The sequence below is a fragment of the Magallana gigas genome, chromosome 6, assembly GCF_963853765.1.
Source record: "Magallana gigas chromosome 6, xbMagGiga1.1, whole genome shotgun sequence".
Classification (NCBI taxonomy): Eukaryota; Metazoa; Mollusca; class Bivalvia; order Ostreida; family Ostreidae; genus Magallana; species Magallana gigas.
In genome coordinates, this window is record NC_088858.1 from 10,143,986 (window position 1) to 10,157,216 (window position 13,231).

A 13,231-nucleotide genomic window follows, 5' to 3' on the forward strand; every position below is an offset into this window, starting at 1 on the left:
AGTTAACAATTATAACAAAATCCCCAAGTGTTTCCTTCTAATTAAACAAACATCAAACGTCTACGAACATACCGGCCGTTACACAATAAAAACATTCAATCTTTGACAGAAGTAACGTTTAGCCTGAATTAAACAAGAGGCTCATGGGCCACATTACTCACCTGAGCAACAAAATAAAAACAGCATTATGAAGTCAATAACAAAATATTTGAACAATGTCGTATAATAGATCCTGTATATAAAAAGTTCCCTGGCATATTCTTATGTTTATCATTGGACCCCTTTGTAAAAGAATGATTTTACAGTCATACCACATATTGAGCATTATAGTTTTCGAAAAGATCTTAAACAACTGTTTCTAAATATATAGATTATTAACCTACAACAAACTTTGAACCCATTGTGAGGCGCAAGAAGTGTCCAGGGGCCAGTGTCTAAACAATTTTAAAGAATTAATAATATATCAAAATGCTTGCATTTAAGTGAAATCTAACGTTTGTTGAAATCTCTTAATACAAACTATCTGTTTTTTCTAAATGATGTGCACTGCAAAATACCCCTTCACTGTAACCGCGGAACTGTTTTTTGTAGAATGTAGAATGAAAATCGAATATAAGCTGGGACTAAAAAAAACAAAAAAAAAAATGTGAATAGCATGGCCGCATCTTACATGTAGTAAAATTAGACCTTTCTTTTGTCCTAGCTATTTAAACAGAAAACAGAAGCAAAATTATTTACTTTTGTTTGATTTTAAACTTCTCGACACTTGCATCAGTTTGTCGGAACGTCCAGTTTATCCATTTTTCTGATTTGTGGAAACATGAGCGGGTTTTATGGGTGATAATCGTTTTCGAGACAAGAGTTGTCCATATCCTTTAGTACTATAGCAATATAGCTCAACAAGGTCAACAGATTTAACCAATGGAATTGACATGACATCATAAATTCCATCAATATTTTCTCTAGTGATTCTTTCGGGTATGACATTGTACAAAAACAACATGACCCGCGTATGATAGTTATGTTAATTGTTTCTGCAATTATCGCTATGGTCTTCTTTCTGTTTGGGAATTTGAGTCTGACGTAATTTCGCACAGTCCGAAATTTTCTTTGCTGAATATCTAAACCAATTGATAAACTGGTTAGAACTAGATCGTGTAGATTTTAGCCCTGTCAGTTTCAATAGAGCTATGAATCAAGTTGGTTTTCTTAATAAATAGAGGGGAATATACTCAGTGGATTTAAATATATACATAAACACCGTTATAATAATGACGACTTTGATTTTTCAATGAAATTAAAAAACACCACATATCCATAAATGCACCGCAATTCATTAGCTTCATGTGACTTTTGATTACACACTTCTCCATTTCGAAATTCTGACAGCTGTCAGTTTTTATCATTTTTTAGTCTCAAGATATGTCAATCGAACGAGGGTAATGTATAGTTAACGTAAAGGCGTTGGACATCAATAGATCAATCAATAGGTGCTCAAAAATTTAAAAACTGAACGAATACAAGCAATTTCATTTGATTCAAAATTTTATTTTATTAATTTGATCCTTCAAACCCCCTTTTTTATATACTTTGGTATTGTCAATAAATCATTGCTGACGGAAGTCATTAAGACGAGACCACAAAGGCTTCAAAATGAATGCTTTTTTGTCAATCAAAGCTGCCGACTTTCCTTGCTAATTATTAATTAACAAGATTTTATTCACAGATTATTATACACGGGTTTCTTCTACCTCTCGACAACGTGCAAAATGTAACTTATATAGATATCTATTTTATGATAAGTTTTAAATCCTTCGAATTCTCTCTCCATTATTTAATCAGCTCATTTGTACAACATTCATCTTAATTATATATAGATATTTAATAAGTGCTTATGATATGTACTAGCTTACAGGTAAGCTGTTAACACAGATTACAGTTATTTTGTAAACACCCTTTGAGAGGTTTTACAGCTGGCACTGTTCCTGATGGACGCGGACCAGTCAGCGGTCAGACTATTCAAATTAAGTTTCAACGTACGCATACTTAAAACAGTTTTGCAAAAATTAGCAAATTCTATTTTGTTTGGAATCTGAATTGAGCCATCATCACACAATCGACGTTTGCGACGATAGTGCGATAGTACGACTTTGCGATGTTATGATAGTGCGATGACAATATAGTGCGATGACGCGATAAAATAACGAGAACGCAATGGTGCATCATTTTGTCATCGCTTTATCGACTTCTTTAAGAAAGATCACATTCCTAGCACTCATTGCACAACATGGCGTTTGAGGACGAAGAGATGCTAGAATATTTCTTTAATTATGGAATCCAGATGAGGTCATGTAGTTCACAATCGCATCATTGTAACAAGGACGTTTGCGTCGATAGTGCGATAAATCGATAAAGATGAAGCGATAACAATAGCGCGATAACCATGGCTCGATAATGCGATGACAATGGTGCGATTGCACAATGAAGCGTTTGTGCGATGACTTATTTTATTGCGATAACACAATGATGCGATAGCGATGACAAGATGGTGCGATATGAATTTTACTAATTTTTAAACCGAGATGCTTCTTATTCAGGAATACAATGCATTGTCTTTATTCATTTAATTTTTTTTCAATAAATGCTCAGTTAGCATTCTATTAATGACTTACATAACCATCATGAATATGCTACAACTTATTGAAATGTTAATAACTATCTATTTCAATCACTTAATGTTTTATTCATTATATGCGTCAGTGACTAGCATGCTTCAATACCTCAGAGTTACTGTATTAAGTAGTTATCTTACCTATGCATTTGATATCTTATTAATTATCTACGTCAATATAAAAAAACCCTCTGCTTTAAGGATATAGAAATACACTGAAAAGAATTGAACAGCAGGCAATATGTCTATGCATTTTTATCATATTATTTGAACTAAAATGAAGAACTTTCAAAAATTAAAAGTTCGTACGAATAATACTTGAATACAGGTTTAAAATGGCTTTAAGGCAGATTTACCAAAAATAGGTTTTATTCTGATTTTAAATCTTACAAAATGAAAATGTTGTATTGAACAAATTTTATATATTCAGACATAAATTGCAAAGGTTTCGAAATGTATCCATTAATTTTTCCCATATACTTTTATGTAGATATATAATGAATTATTAAATAAACATATTGTCATCGTGAATAGGAAAATGTTTATAACCCCATTGCTCTCTAGAATAAAAAAAAAGATTTTTTTAGACTAAAACAACAAACGTTGCTTTTTTTCCAACCTGCTTAATTGTACTTTGAAAGATCAATTATTGTTTTGTTCAAGATGTGGGCGTAAATGAATGAATAAACGTTATCCAACCAAATGATGATCAAATTCTGCATGTGTTGGCCATTCTAAGTAAATTATATAATATAAGTCGGTCGTAATTTAGGTCGTTTAAAAGAAATGTTTGAAAAAATATATCTAATTGATTTCAATCGCCGAATTAATTGGTAAGCAATTATTAATGGCATTGATGCATTTCCCCCTTTTCATTTCTTCGTCTGCTGGTTCATCGACGGAAATTATTGAGATGAAACCGCAAACCATTCAATGCTGATTCAATTCTCCGGATTTTGCACCACTAAGTGATTTTCTGAAGTAACCTCAAGAATAACAGAGTTAAGACAACTGTTATCTTGGTACTTATTCAGTGGAATTAACTTCGTGCATTTCCTGTACATTCTAATGACAACAACTTGTTAAATTGGAACATGCACTGTTAATGATGCTGCAAAATCACACAGTATTGTGTTTGATATGAGCATGCAATACATTCTCATTCTCAAGAAGGCTCTGGCAAGATGTACACTGTATAACCCTTACTGCTCATGAATAAATAAAACAGAAATGAAGGGCAATATACTAAAACAAGCTCATTTTTTTTTAATTCCAGTCCTGAAGAAAGAAATGCTGTGAAATGTAAAACTGAGTTTATGAACACGAAGTCTGGCAACGTCTAAAATACGAGTACTATAAATGAAAAGTTCATAACAGGACAGCGATCTAGCCATCCATCAACCCATCAATCAATGTGTGGTGATATTCGAATGTATTTCACGATATTATCCGCGAAATCCATTCAACAAATGAAAGATTAAATACCATCCGGCTTTCTAAACATTCTTTTACAGCAGGATTATCTCGTTTGAAGTAAGTCTTTCATTCAAATGACGGTTTGACACATTCTCCCGTGAACCATTCTTACTGTACTAAAATAATAAAAAGGGTTTTTTATTCGTCAACCAGTCAAAGTGTCCTTATTTACCGTCTCCGAGGACAAATGTTATCATCATTGATCTTTTAAAGTATTGTTGTGTGTACTACCATAAACTCAGAACAATTTTGAAATCTTAAATCATTTTACTGAGCAATACTGTCTTAACCCAAGTAAATTGCTATGTAGTTTTATTCTATCAAATACAATATGAAAATTTTGTGCAATAATAAACATGATTTAGCCGTAAAACATAGAAGGAAATTTATACTTCTCAATACAATTTTTGACAGATATATTTTCTAAGTGTTCATGCATGTAAGTTAAGACTAGTACTTGTCTCTCAATGGCATCCACACGTCAAAATCTGACTATTCTTACTAAATGCAACAACATACCTTCACAAAACCTGTTATATATCTTTGTAAACTCTATGATCCACCATGATTATTTCAAAACTTTATATACTAGTTTTTACTTTAAAGTATTAATCCAGGATAATGATCCCGTCCTGCAGGTATGTTCACGAAACTTTCCTAAGATATGACCTAAGTGTGTTCCTAAGATATGACTTAGGAAAAAAGTTAGGAACATCCTAAGATCAACTTAGGACACGTCTTAAGATGTAGCTCGACGGTAACTTAGGAACATCTTAAGTTACAATATCCTAACTTTCTACAACCATTCTTATTTTTCACATTTATTTATTCAGATCGAATTTGAGAGACTTGTGTAGGGTTGAATCATTAAACATTTTGCCAGAGAAAATTGTACGTCTCGGTAGTTAACACAAAAGGCCTAAAACCATTAATTTTTTATGTATACATTTTAATAATTTTACATTTACCTAAATATATATCAGTTACCAATAACAATTAAGTTGTTTTTTTTAGATGACCCCCCCCCCTCAAAAAAAAAAATATTTAAATAAAAAATACCACAAGCCCCAAAAAATTCAAATAACTCTTCTTTTTTATAAAAGAAAATATGTATCAGGACAGAATTGGCTTATAAGCAGATAATTATGTAAACAACACGTGTGTGTTGTCATTTGATAATTTACATTTGAGAATCTTGTCATTCAAGTATATGTAATACATAAACACGCGATTTTCATAGAATTTGAAACGTTACATGGGGAAACACATGTACTCGTACAAACACAACCAGTTTCCCTTTAATCTGCAATATATAGAATACACGAACATGTTAAATAAGAAATAAGTTGTAATATATCTCGAAAATATATAAATACAGTTCATTCAACATTACAAATTTTTTAAAGATTATTTTTTCAGAATAAAGTGATAAAAATTAGGAATGATCACGCATGGCTTATATAACCCGAAGTAAATTTACTTTTTATAGCAAAGGACATTTAAATAATTGTTATCAAAAATTATTTTAATCAAAACAATGAATGTAACTCATTTAGTGCACAGTGTAGATAAACAAAATAAGTGAATAACTTTCATTCGTCGAACAGAGAAAGTATTTGCAAAAAAATAAATAGAAATCTTAATTTGTCAACTCCCAGGTAGGCATGTAACAACGGGGAAGTGGTGAGAGTTCGGGGTCCCACTCCACATCATTTTGATAAAATGAACATACATGATAGAAGAATTGAATATTCCCCCCCCCCCCCCCCCCAGATTAGGAATTTGATGTTTGTCGAAAATGCTGGAACTGGGGAAAATATTGCTTTATTCTACCGGTCTCAAGAAAAGGCTCCACAACATCCCAATATCCTCAAAAACGTGATTGTATAGCTTTAGGATGGTCTTAGGACAAGGTAGGTGATGTCTTAAAGTTAGGACAAAGTTATGGCGGTTCCTAAATTTAGGAGAGCTTCGAGAAACAGACTTAAGACTAAGACGTATCCTAAGATGTACTTAGGACGCACCATAGTCCTAAGACAGCTTCGTGAACATGCCTGCAGGTCTCTGAGTTTAAGGAACAGATACCAACAAGATAAGAAATTAAAGGCCATTTGCTTTCTGATAAGAATACCTTGAAACAACCCCTCATATTGTTATTTTTTTTTAATCATACCCTTTTCGAAGGAAGCCTTGTTCTCTATTCGAACATACTAGAAAACTCTTAGTCCAAGGATGCTCTTTAAGGAATTCACTATTAAATTACATAGTATGCAAGGTGGTTAAAGAGAAGAGGTCATAAATGTGAACAGTTTACGAATACGACTACTCTAGAAAACATACTTTTAATCAGATCAATTCATTGGAACTTTTCAACCAAATGACGACATCGCTTTTTAAATAGCTTTTAGGGACATTTGCTTAAGACAAACCTAAAATTGTTTACAATATCCTGCTGAATTTGACAATATTGTAAAGTAATAAAGTTTAGCATCACTTAAACGTTCAATTTTGTAAATACCATAAAAAATATAACAAAGAAGTAGCATTAAAAACTTTTGCCTGTAGGTTATCTAACAACTTCCATAAAAAACAATTAAAATCTCACAGAAAGTGTATTGAGAGTAAATTCTCTTTATTTTATTCAAAAATAAAGTTCGTGTGTGGAAAAAAAATATGATTTAATACAGACATGAACTACAAAATTAAATATTCTTTTCATTCTAATTCAACATGATATATAGAACCACTTACTTCACAAATAAAAAAACTATTTTTGCGGTCATAATTACAGGATAAACCCATAGGGCTATCCATGGAATCATACTTCAGATAATAAACAAGTTCTCCACAAGAAGAGATGTAGTGCAAAAGATTATTCCATGGATCGGCAGCTATGAAATGGGAAGTAGCATCTGCGCATAATCCGCGTGGATAGAACAAACTTCCTCTTCCGTAATATTTGAAAATAAGTTCGCCATTAGTTTTGACACAAACTAGAGCCCTCCTTGCTTGGTCAGAAACACAAATATCGCCCTTTGGATTTTCAGCAACATACCACGGGTCGAAAAATAGGGGTTTGTTGTTGTGGTACTGGATTTCACGACAGACGTATCCATGAGGATTGCTTACGATAAGTTTAGACTCATTTTTTCTGCGTAGAGTTAACAAGATGTTGCCTGATTTGGACATGGTTATTCCCTGTGGTTGCCAATCTCCTGTAGAAAATAAATGCTTGGTTCGTCCTTTAGAATTAAACATGACCGCTTTAATTCCAAATTCTGTATACAGCACACCGTTTGAACTCGCTGTAAGACACAAGGGATTTTTACATCCCTCAAAAGTATCTCTTGTTAAACCAGAATCGTCTAATAGGCTAATGCTTTTGCTTATTTCGGAACAGGAATAAAACGCTCCATTTTCTTTGCATGATATATCACACAAACTTTCCATTCCACTTGATATTTTCCCCAATACTTTTAGCTGTTTTGTTTTTACTTGACTTTTCTCGTTGGCAACGACAATTTTGTGAGAATCGCTGGGTTTCATTTTGATGTGTACGGATACACAGTTTCTACATAGACAGATCTTGCATGACAAACAAAGAAAGGTAACTTTGTCAAAACAAAACTGGCACAAGTCTTCGTTCTTGTCGTCCATCGTCAAGCTTTACCTACAAATATATAATGCAATCATATCCTATGTAAATTGATAACTGTACTGACTGTAAATAATATTGCAATTTGATGTTTGCCATTTTGAATTATATAAAACCCGGATCAAAGTCATGTTGTAAAAAACGTCAAAAAACCCCACAAAACTTGAATATGAAAGTGTAAAAACATGATTATTTTCTACTTGGGGACACCTCTTACCTTACAAAGAAAACAGGGACAAACTATCACATATCGCTGGTATCAGTGCTGTAAAATATGTATAAATACGACCGAGGCCAATGTCTATTTTATCTCGTCCCAAAATTATATTTATGTAAATAAGAATGCCCTGCAGATAAAATCTTCAGGGCATTCTTATTTACATAAATCTAATTTTACATCTGATATACAGTCACATTTTATCTTATTAGGAAAATAATCACGTTATTTAACTTGATTAAGATACGGTTTTAACGAGACGTGTTTTACCATTAACCAAGTTCACCAAGCAAAGATTGATAAAGAAAAAATAAAAGTATAAACTGTTAGATGTTTTAACTCAATAGTTCCATATATAATTCGGCCGTTCGGTGTTGTCCCGATTTCTTTACACATCATACGAAATATTTTAAGCTAAAGTACTGCTCTGTAATTTTTCAAAGTCTTCATTTAAGATTTTTTAAATTAATTGCGGGTTCTCACCTGACATTAATATTTTTATTCATCAGGAGTGATTATAATAATTAAACCCCCTCCCCTCACAGAAATTCAAACTTATTGAAGTCACGTGTTTAAACAAAAAAAAAGGCCTTGGACCCCCCCCCCCCCTCCCGGGAGAAAATATCTTAATTCGCGCGTGTAGGTTGAAATGTATTCATTATACTTACAAATAAAATATAATCAGGCCCTGGCGCAATAGAACTTAGACGGGCTCACTTTTGATCTCAGTCTCACTTTTCCACTATATGTTCCTTTTGTAAAAGTGAGACTTAGATCAAAAGTAAGCACGTCTAAGTTTTATTGCCCCGGGGCCTGAAGTCACACAAGCCGTATGATAATGTATTGACATATATGTGTACAAGCACTAAGGTCACCCACGCTAGTAAAAGGCTAACTTTATTATTTGCTAATCCCAAGAACTAGTTAAATAACATTAATGAGTCTAGCGATAGGATTGTCTCCGACGTAGGTCTTCGACCAACATGGTGTTGGCCTATATTTCACACATACCAGGAACTAGGTGTGCCTTCACCTGGCCCCGGGGCCATAAAACTTAGTCCAGCTCACCTTTGATCTCAGTCTCACAACTACAATAATTTTATTGCTCCGGCATCTCTTTGCTATATCTGGTGGTTTTGTCCTTTATGGTGTAAACGTTTTCTAATCAATATCTCTTTGTATTTCAAAGATACCAAAAAATGTTTCATCACTTGTCAGAATAGAAGACAAATTGTCGATAACCACAGTCTTAGATTGTTCGTTTACTCTTATATTTTGTACTTGTTAAAAGTAACTAAATATGGGGTACAAAATGCACTATGCTTTTTCAGTATCGAATATTTTTTTTTATTTTAAAAGTGTGAAATGCCATACATATGCCTTTTATGAAGTTATTTATCTAACATTTAAACGATCGTTATCAGTAACAAGTTAAAAAGGGCTTTGTATTGATAATAAGAGTAAAATTTGGCCGCCATGTTAAAGAGTTGATATACATGTAAAATATATTTTTTATTTATTCATCGCAGTTTATTTCACTCACTGGCAGTACATGGCAGTGACGCTATATTTAGAATTTGAATTATGTGAATTATTTTTATATTTTTTCCAATGGGAAAAATTAAGCGCAACTTTGAACTAGCAACATTTTCTTAATAACTAGTCTTTGATGGATTGACATTTGATAAAAATATTTTGTTTGTTCAATCCTGCGCTCGATGTTTTCTGAAAGACAAGCCGTTTTAAGCCAAAGATGGCGGGAAAGGCGACTTTATGTTGTATATTTCGGAAATAAGGGTATTCGGATGGAAGCAGTTGGACCAAATTGAAAATTATATAAAAACTTCAAATGTACACATATACAATAAAATATCATTTTTGTACAGTAAAAATATGATGTTCATTTTAGGGGACCATTTAGGCCCTTATCATATATGGTTCTTTATCATTGGACAATCGTTGATGTTCTTGATCGACAAGGAGGATACATTTCTTTGGATGCCCATCCTATGACAATGGAACTGTTTTTTTTTAAAAATTTTTGAAACGCATCTCCTTGTTTTTCTACATGACATGATATAAGTTGCCGTTATCAATATTAATATCCTACATTCAGTGAATATTTCTTTTGAAATTTTATGGATTTTCACAGCAGTCTTTATATTCTTCCTTTTCTAGACCTGTTTACTGAATTTTCACGTAAACGGCCAACCACGCATGAAAGCATAAGTAAAGTATACCTGCCCCTATAATTGATTTAAGATCCCTCGACTGCTTAATGCGCATCTTGCGATAATAGAAATTACGCATGGAGAATGCTCAAATAGGCTCTGTCTGTTGCTAAATTCCAACATTGAACAAAGTACTGTTTAAATAAATAAATGAATAGAAATTATGTTTATAATGACACAAAGAATTTAGATAATGTAGGAAAAGTTTGTATCCAAGTAATATGGCCAAGCGTAAACATATTTAATTAACCGATTCTTTTCATTCATTAAAATGCTGACTGGAATGATTCTCACTGATATTCTTTCTGAGAAAGCATTGTAAACATTTCAACGGTTAAAGCCACAAATTTTGTTAACATACGAATATCTAATTCGAAAAACTGCTTCTTGTAAGTTTTGACGACATAAAAAGGTGTCTTGGAGTTTTCTGCAAATGTCGCTTTCATGAAACACATTTTGTATTTTTATACAACCCAGGCAGTACTTGTTTACATTTACATGTACCTTTGTTTCTGTGATAAATTAAACTTACGACAGATCGACTCTACCGCTGTCCGCCATGTCAATTTGTCCGGGAGCCACAATACGTGTCCACATTCGCAGGTAAACACAGGAATACATATCGAACACACCAAACACTTGCTTTATGGAAACGAACGATCGCGGTGACTCGTGTTAACTGACATTGCATTAGTGTTCAATTCTTTTCAACCTGTCTCTCATCATTTTACTTTTTCTACCTAAATATATAAATAATGACCCAACAGTAAAAAGAGCACCATTCCGTCTCATTATACTGGTAAGTGCACACAATTATCTTATCCTCGTTTTCTTTACATTTTTCAGTAAAATGAAAATAAGTCTTTGCATGTGTTGGTTTTTGCGAAATTCCGCTCATGTAGGGCCCTGAAGTTGACTACATAAGATGCATTTATATGCAATTTTGGCTCATTTTTTGTTTTGTGTTACTAAAGGATATTCAGCATGATCCAAACATCTCTGATGGCAATGTTCTTACCCATTGTATTGGGAGGAATAGGTGGGTTAAATGGAGGTGATTTTGGAGGTAGATCGAGAAACCAAAGTCCAAATGCAATGTCCACTAATACTGGCAGTTCTGGGAACTCTAACTTGATGCCCGGAAGTAGACCACTGACAGTGAGTCCACCTCCACCAAGGGAGATATTCCCACCCCGAGTTCCTTACAGTGAGTATTGTTTTCTAAAAGTAATACGCTTTTTAAGCATTCTCACAATGAATTTAACGAAATGAAAAAAAATGTTTACATTTCTTTATTTCAATATCCGATTGTTGATGACAAATATTTCCTAGGATAAAAAGAGTTTTCAATTTGTAAATTTTGTGACGTTTGACATTGCAGTTTCTTTTCTTTTTAAATTATGGGAAATTTTTTAAGAGTAATGTTTGGCAAAAATTGAAATTAAACGAAGTATGACCTTGATTTTCAAAATTAAAAATGAAATTCGTTCAAAGCATCACGGTTTTACCTATCACAGATATTTAAAACAAACCTTGAATTGTTTGAAATATCTTATTGCTGAATTTTTAATTACATTTTAGGTAAAAACAAGTTTAACGTGATGAAACACGAAATTATACTTTGCTTTTTATTAATTTCAGCATGTACCTTGTTTGTGGATTCTGGTTACTTCTGTCCCTCCAGATACCCTCGCCCTTCTACCCAATATTATTACGACCCTTTTACTCAGAGATGCCAGACCTTTTACTACCGCGGATGTGGAGGGACCCCAAACCGATTCTCTTCACGGTACGAATGTCTTCGAAGCTGTGGTTGCTTCAGCGACATCGACTTTGGCAACAGTTGTCCCTACAACTCTTACATCTTTTTCCAACAATACACAATAAGATATGCCTTCAACAAATACACGGGAACCTGTCAACCATTCCGATTCAGTGCATGTAACGGCGGGAATGATAACAATTTCCAGACTCAGCTTGAATGCCAGACTACTTGTGCACCTTCAAGCGCCGATTTAGATGCTCCACCATTTCGTCACAATTTTGCAGCGAGTTCTAATTCCATGCAACAAGGCACTGCTAGAGCATTAAATATGAGGCTCCCAGAAGCAGGGTCTTCTAGTAATATTAGGTCCTCGTCGCAAATGCCAACAGAAGGTAATGTTCCATTGAACACTGGATCTCAGACAAATTTCGGTTCTTCTTCAATCATGGCAATGCAGAGTTCACCATCCAACATAAATTCAGGAGTCATGGGCTTCCCTGCAATTCAAAACAACTTTGGTTCATCGGCTCTCTCTGCTGGAAATTTGGCAATGAATGGAAGATTAAACCAGATGCCTTCACCACTGAATCCAAGTACTGCACAAATGATGAATTTGAATGGTCAGATAATCCCGGCTGGAGGAAATAGAATGCAGAATAGAATGATATCTAGAAAAGGAAACAAGATTTATTGATAAAATAAATTATCCATGCCAATATCATTGTTCTTTTTTCCTGAAAATAAATAATATTTTTTTTATTAATTTATCCGTTTGCTAAAGAGACATACATAAATTATTATTTTAAATTGTATTAATAAATAAACTGATGTCTATGGAATATCTTTGCAAGTCTTTTTACATTTTGTCTTTACTTAGCAGACCTTGAAGAATTTTTTAGTAACATCTAATACTTTTGTCATATAATTGTTACGCAACATGCTCGTCAAGTTAATAAATTCAAACTGTTGTTTATGTACTAGTAAATTTTAGATCTTAAAGGAAAACATATAAGCAGAAGTTTTTACACTCTAATAACCTCATGAATATGTAACTTTTTATTCGACGTTAAAATACAATAATTCAAATAATATTTCAACATTTTCTTTAAGAATAATTAATGAAATCCATATTAATAAGTACCACAATTGACCATTTCTTAGTCCTTTGAAATTTTCATATATCGTATGATATTTCTTAAAATCTTTTGATTTGTTT

General features: G+C 33.1%; 1 protein-coding gene across 1 annotated transcript; it reads left to right on the forward strand.

The window, feature by feature from the left end:
• The first annotated feature begins 11,162 nt into the window (after positions 1 to 11,162).
• Positions 11,163 to 12,754, forward strand: LOC117688968 (uncharacterized). Its single transcript, XM_034468314.2, has 2 exons — positions 11,163 to 11,457; positions 11,892 to 12,754. The coding sequence occupies exons 1-2, from the start codon at positions 11,235 to 11,237 to the stop codon at positions 12,707 to 12,709; spliced, it is 1,041 nt and encodes a 346-aa protein (XP_034324205.2). The 5' UTR covers positions 11,163 to 11,234; the 3' UTR covers positions 12,710 to 12,754.
• Positions 12,755 to 13,231: the final 477 nt, after the last annotated feature.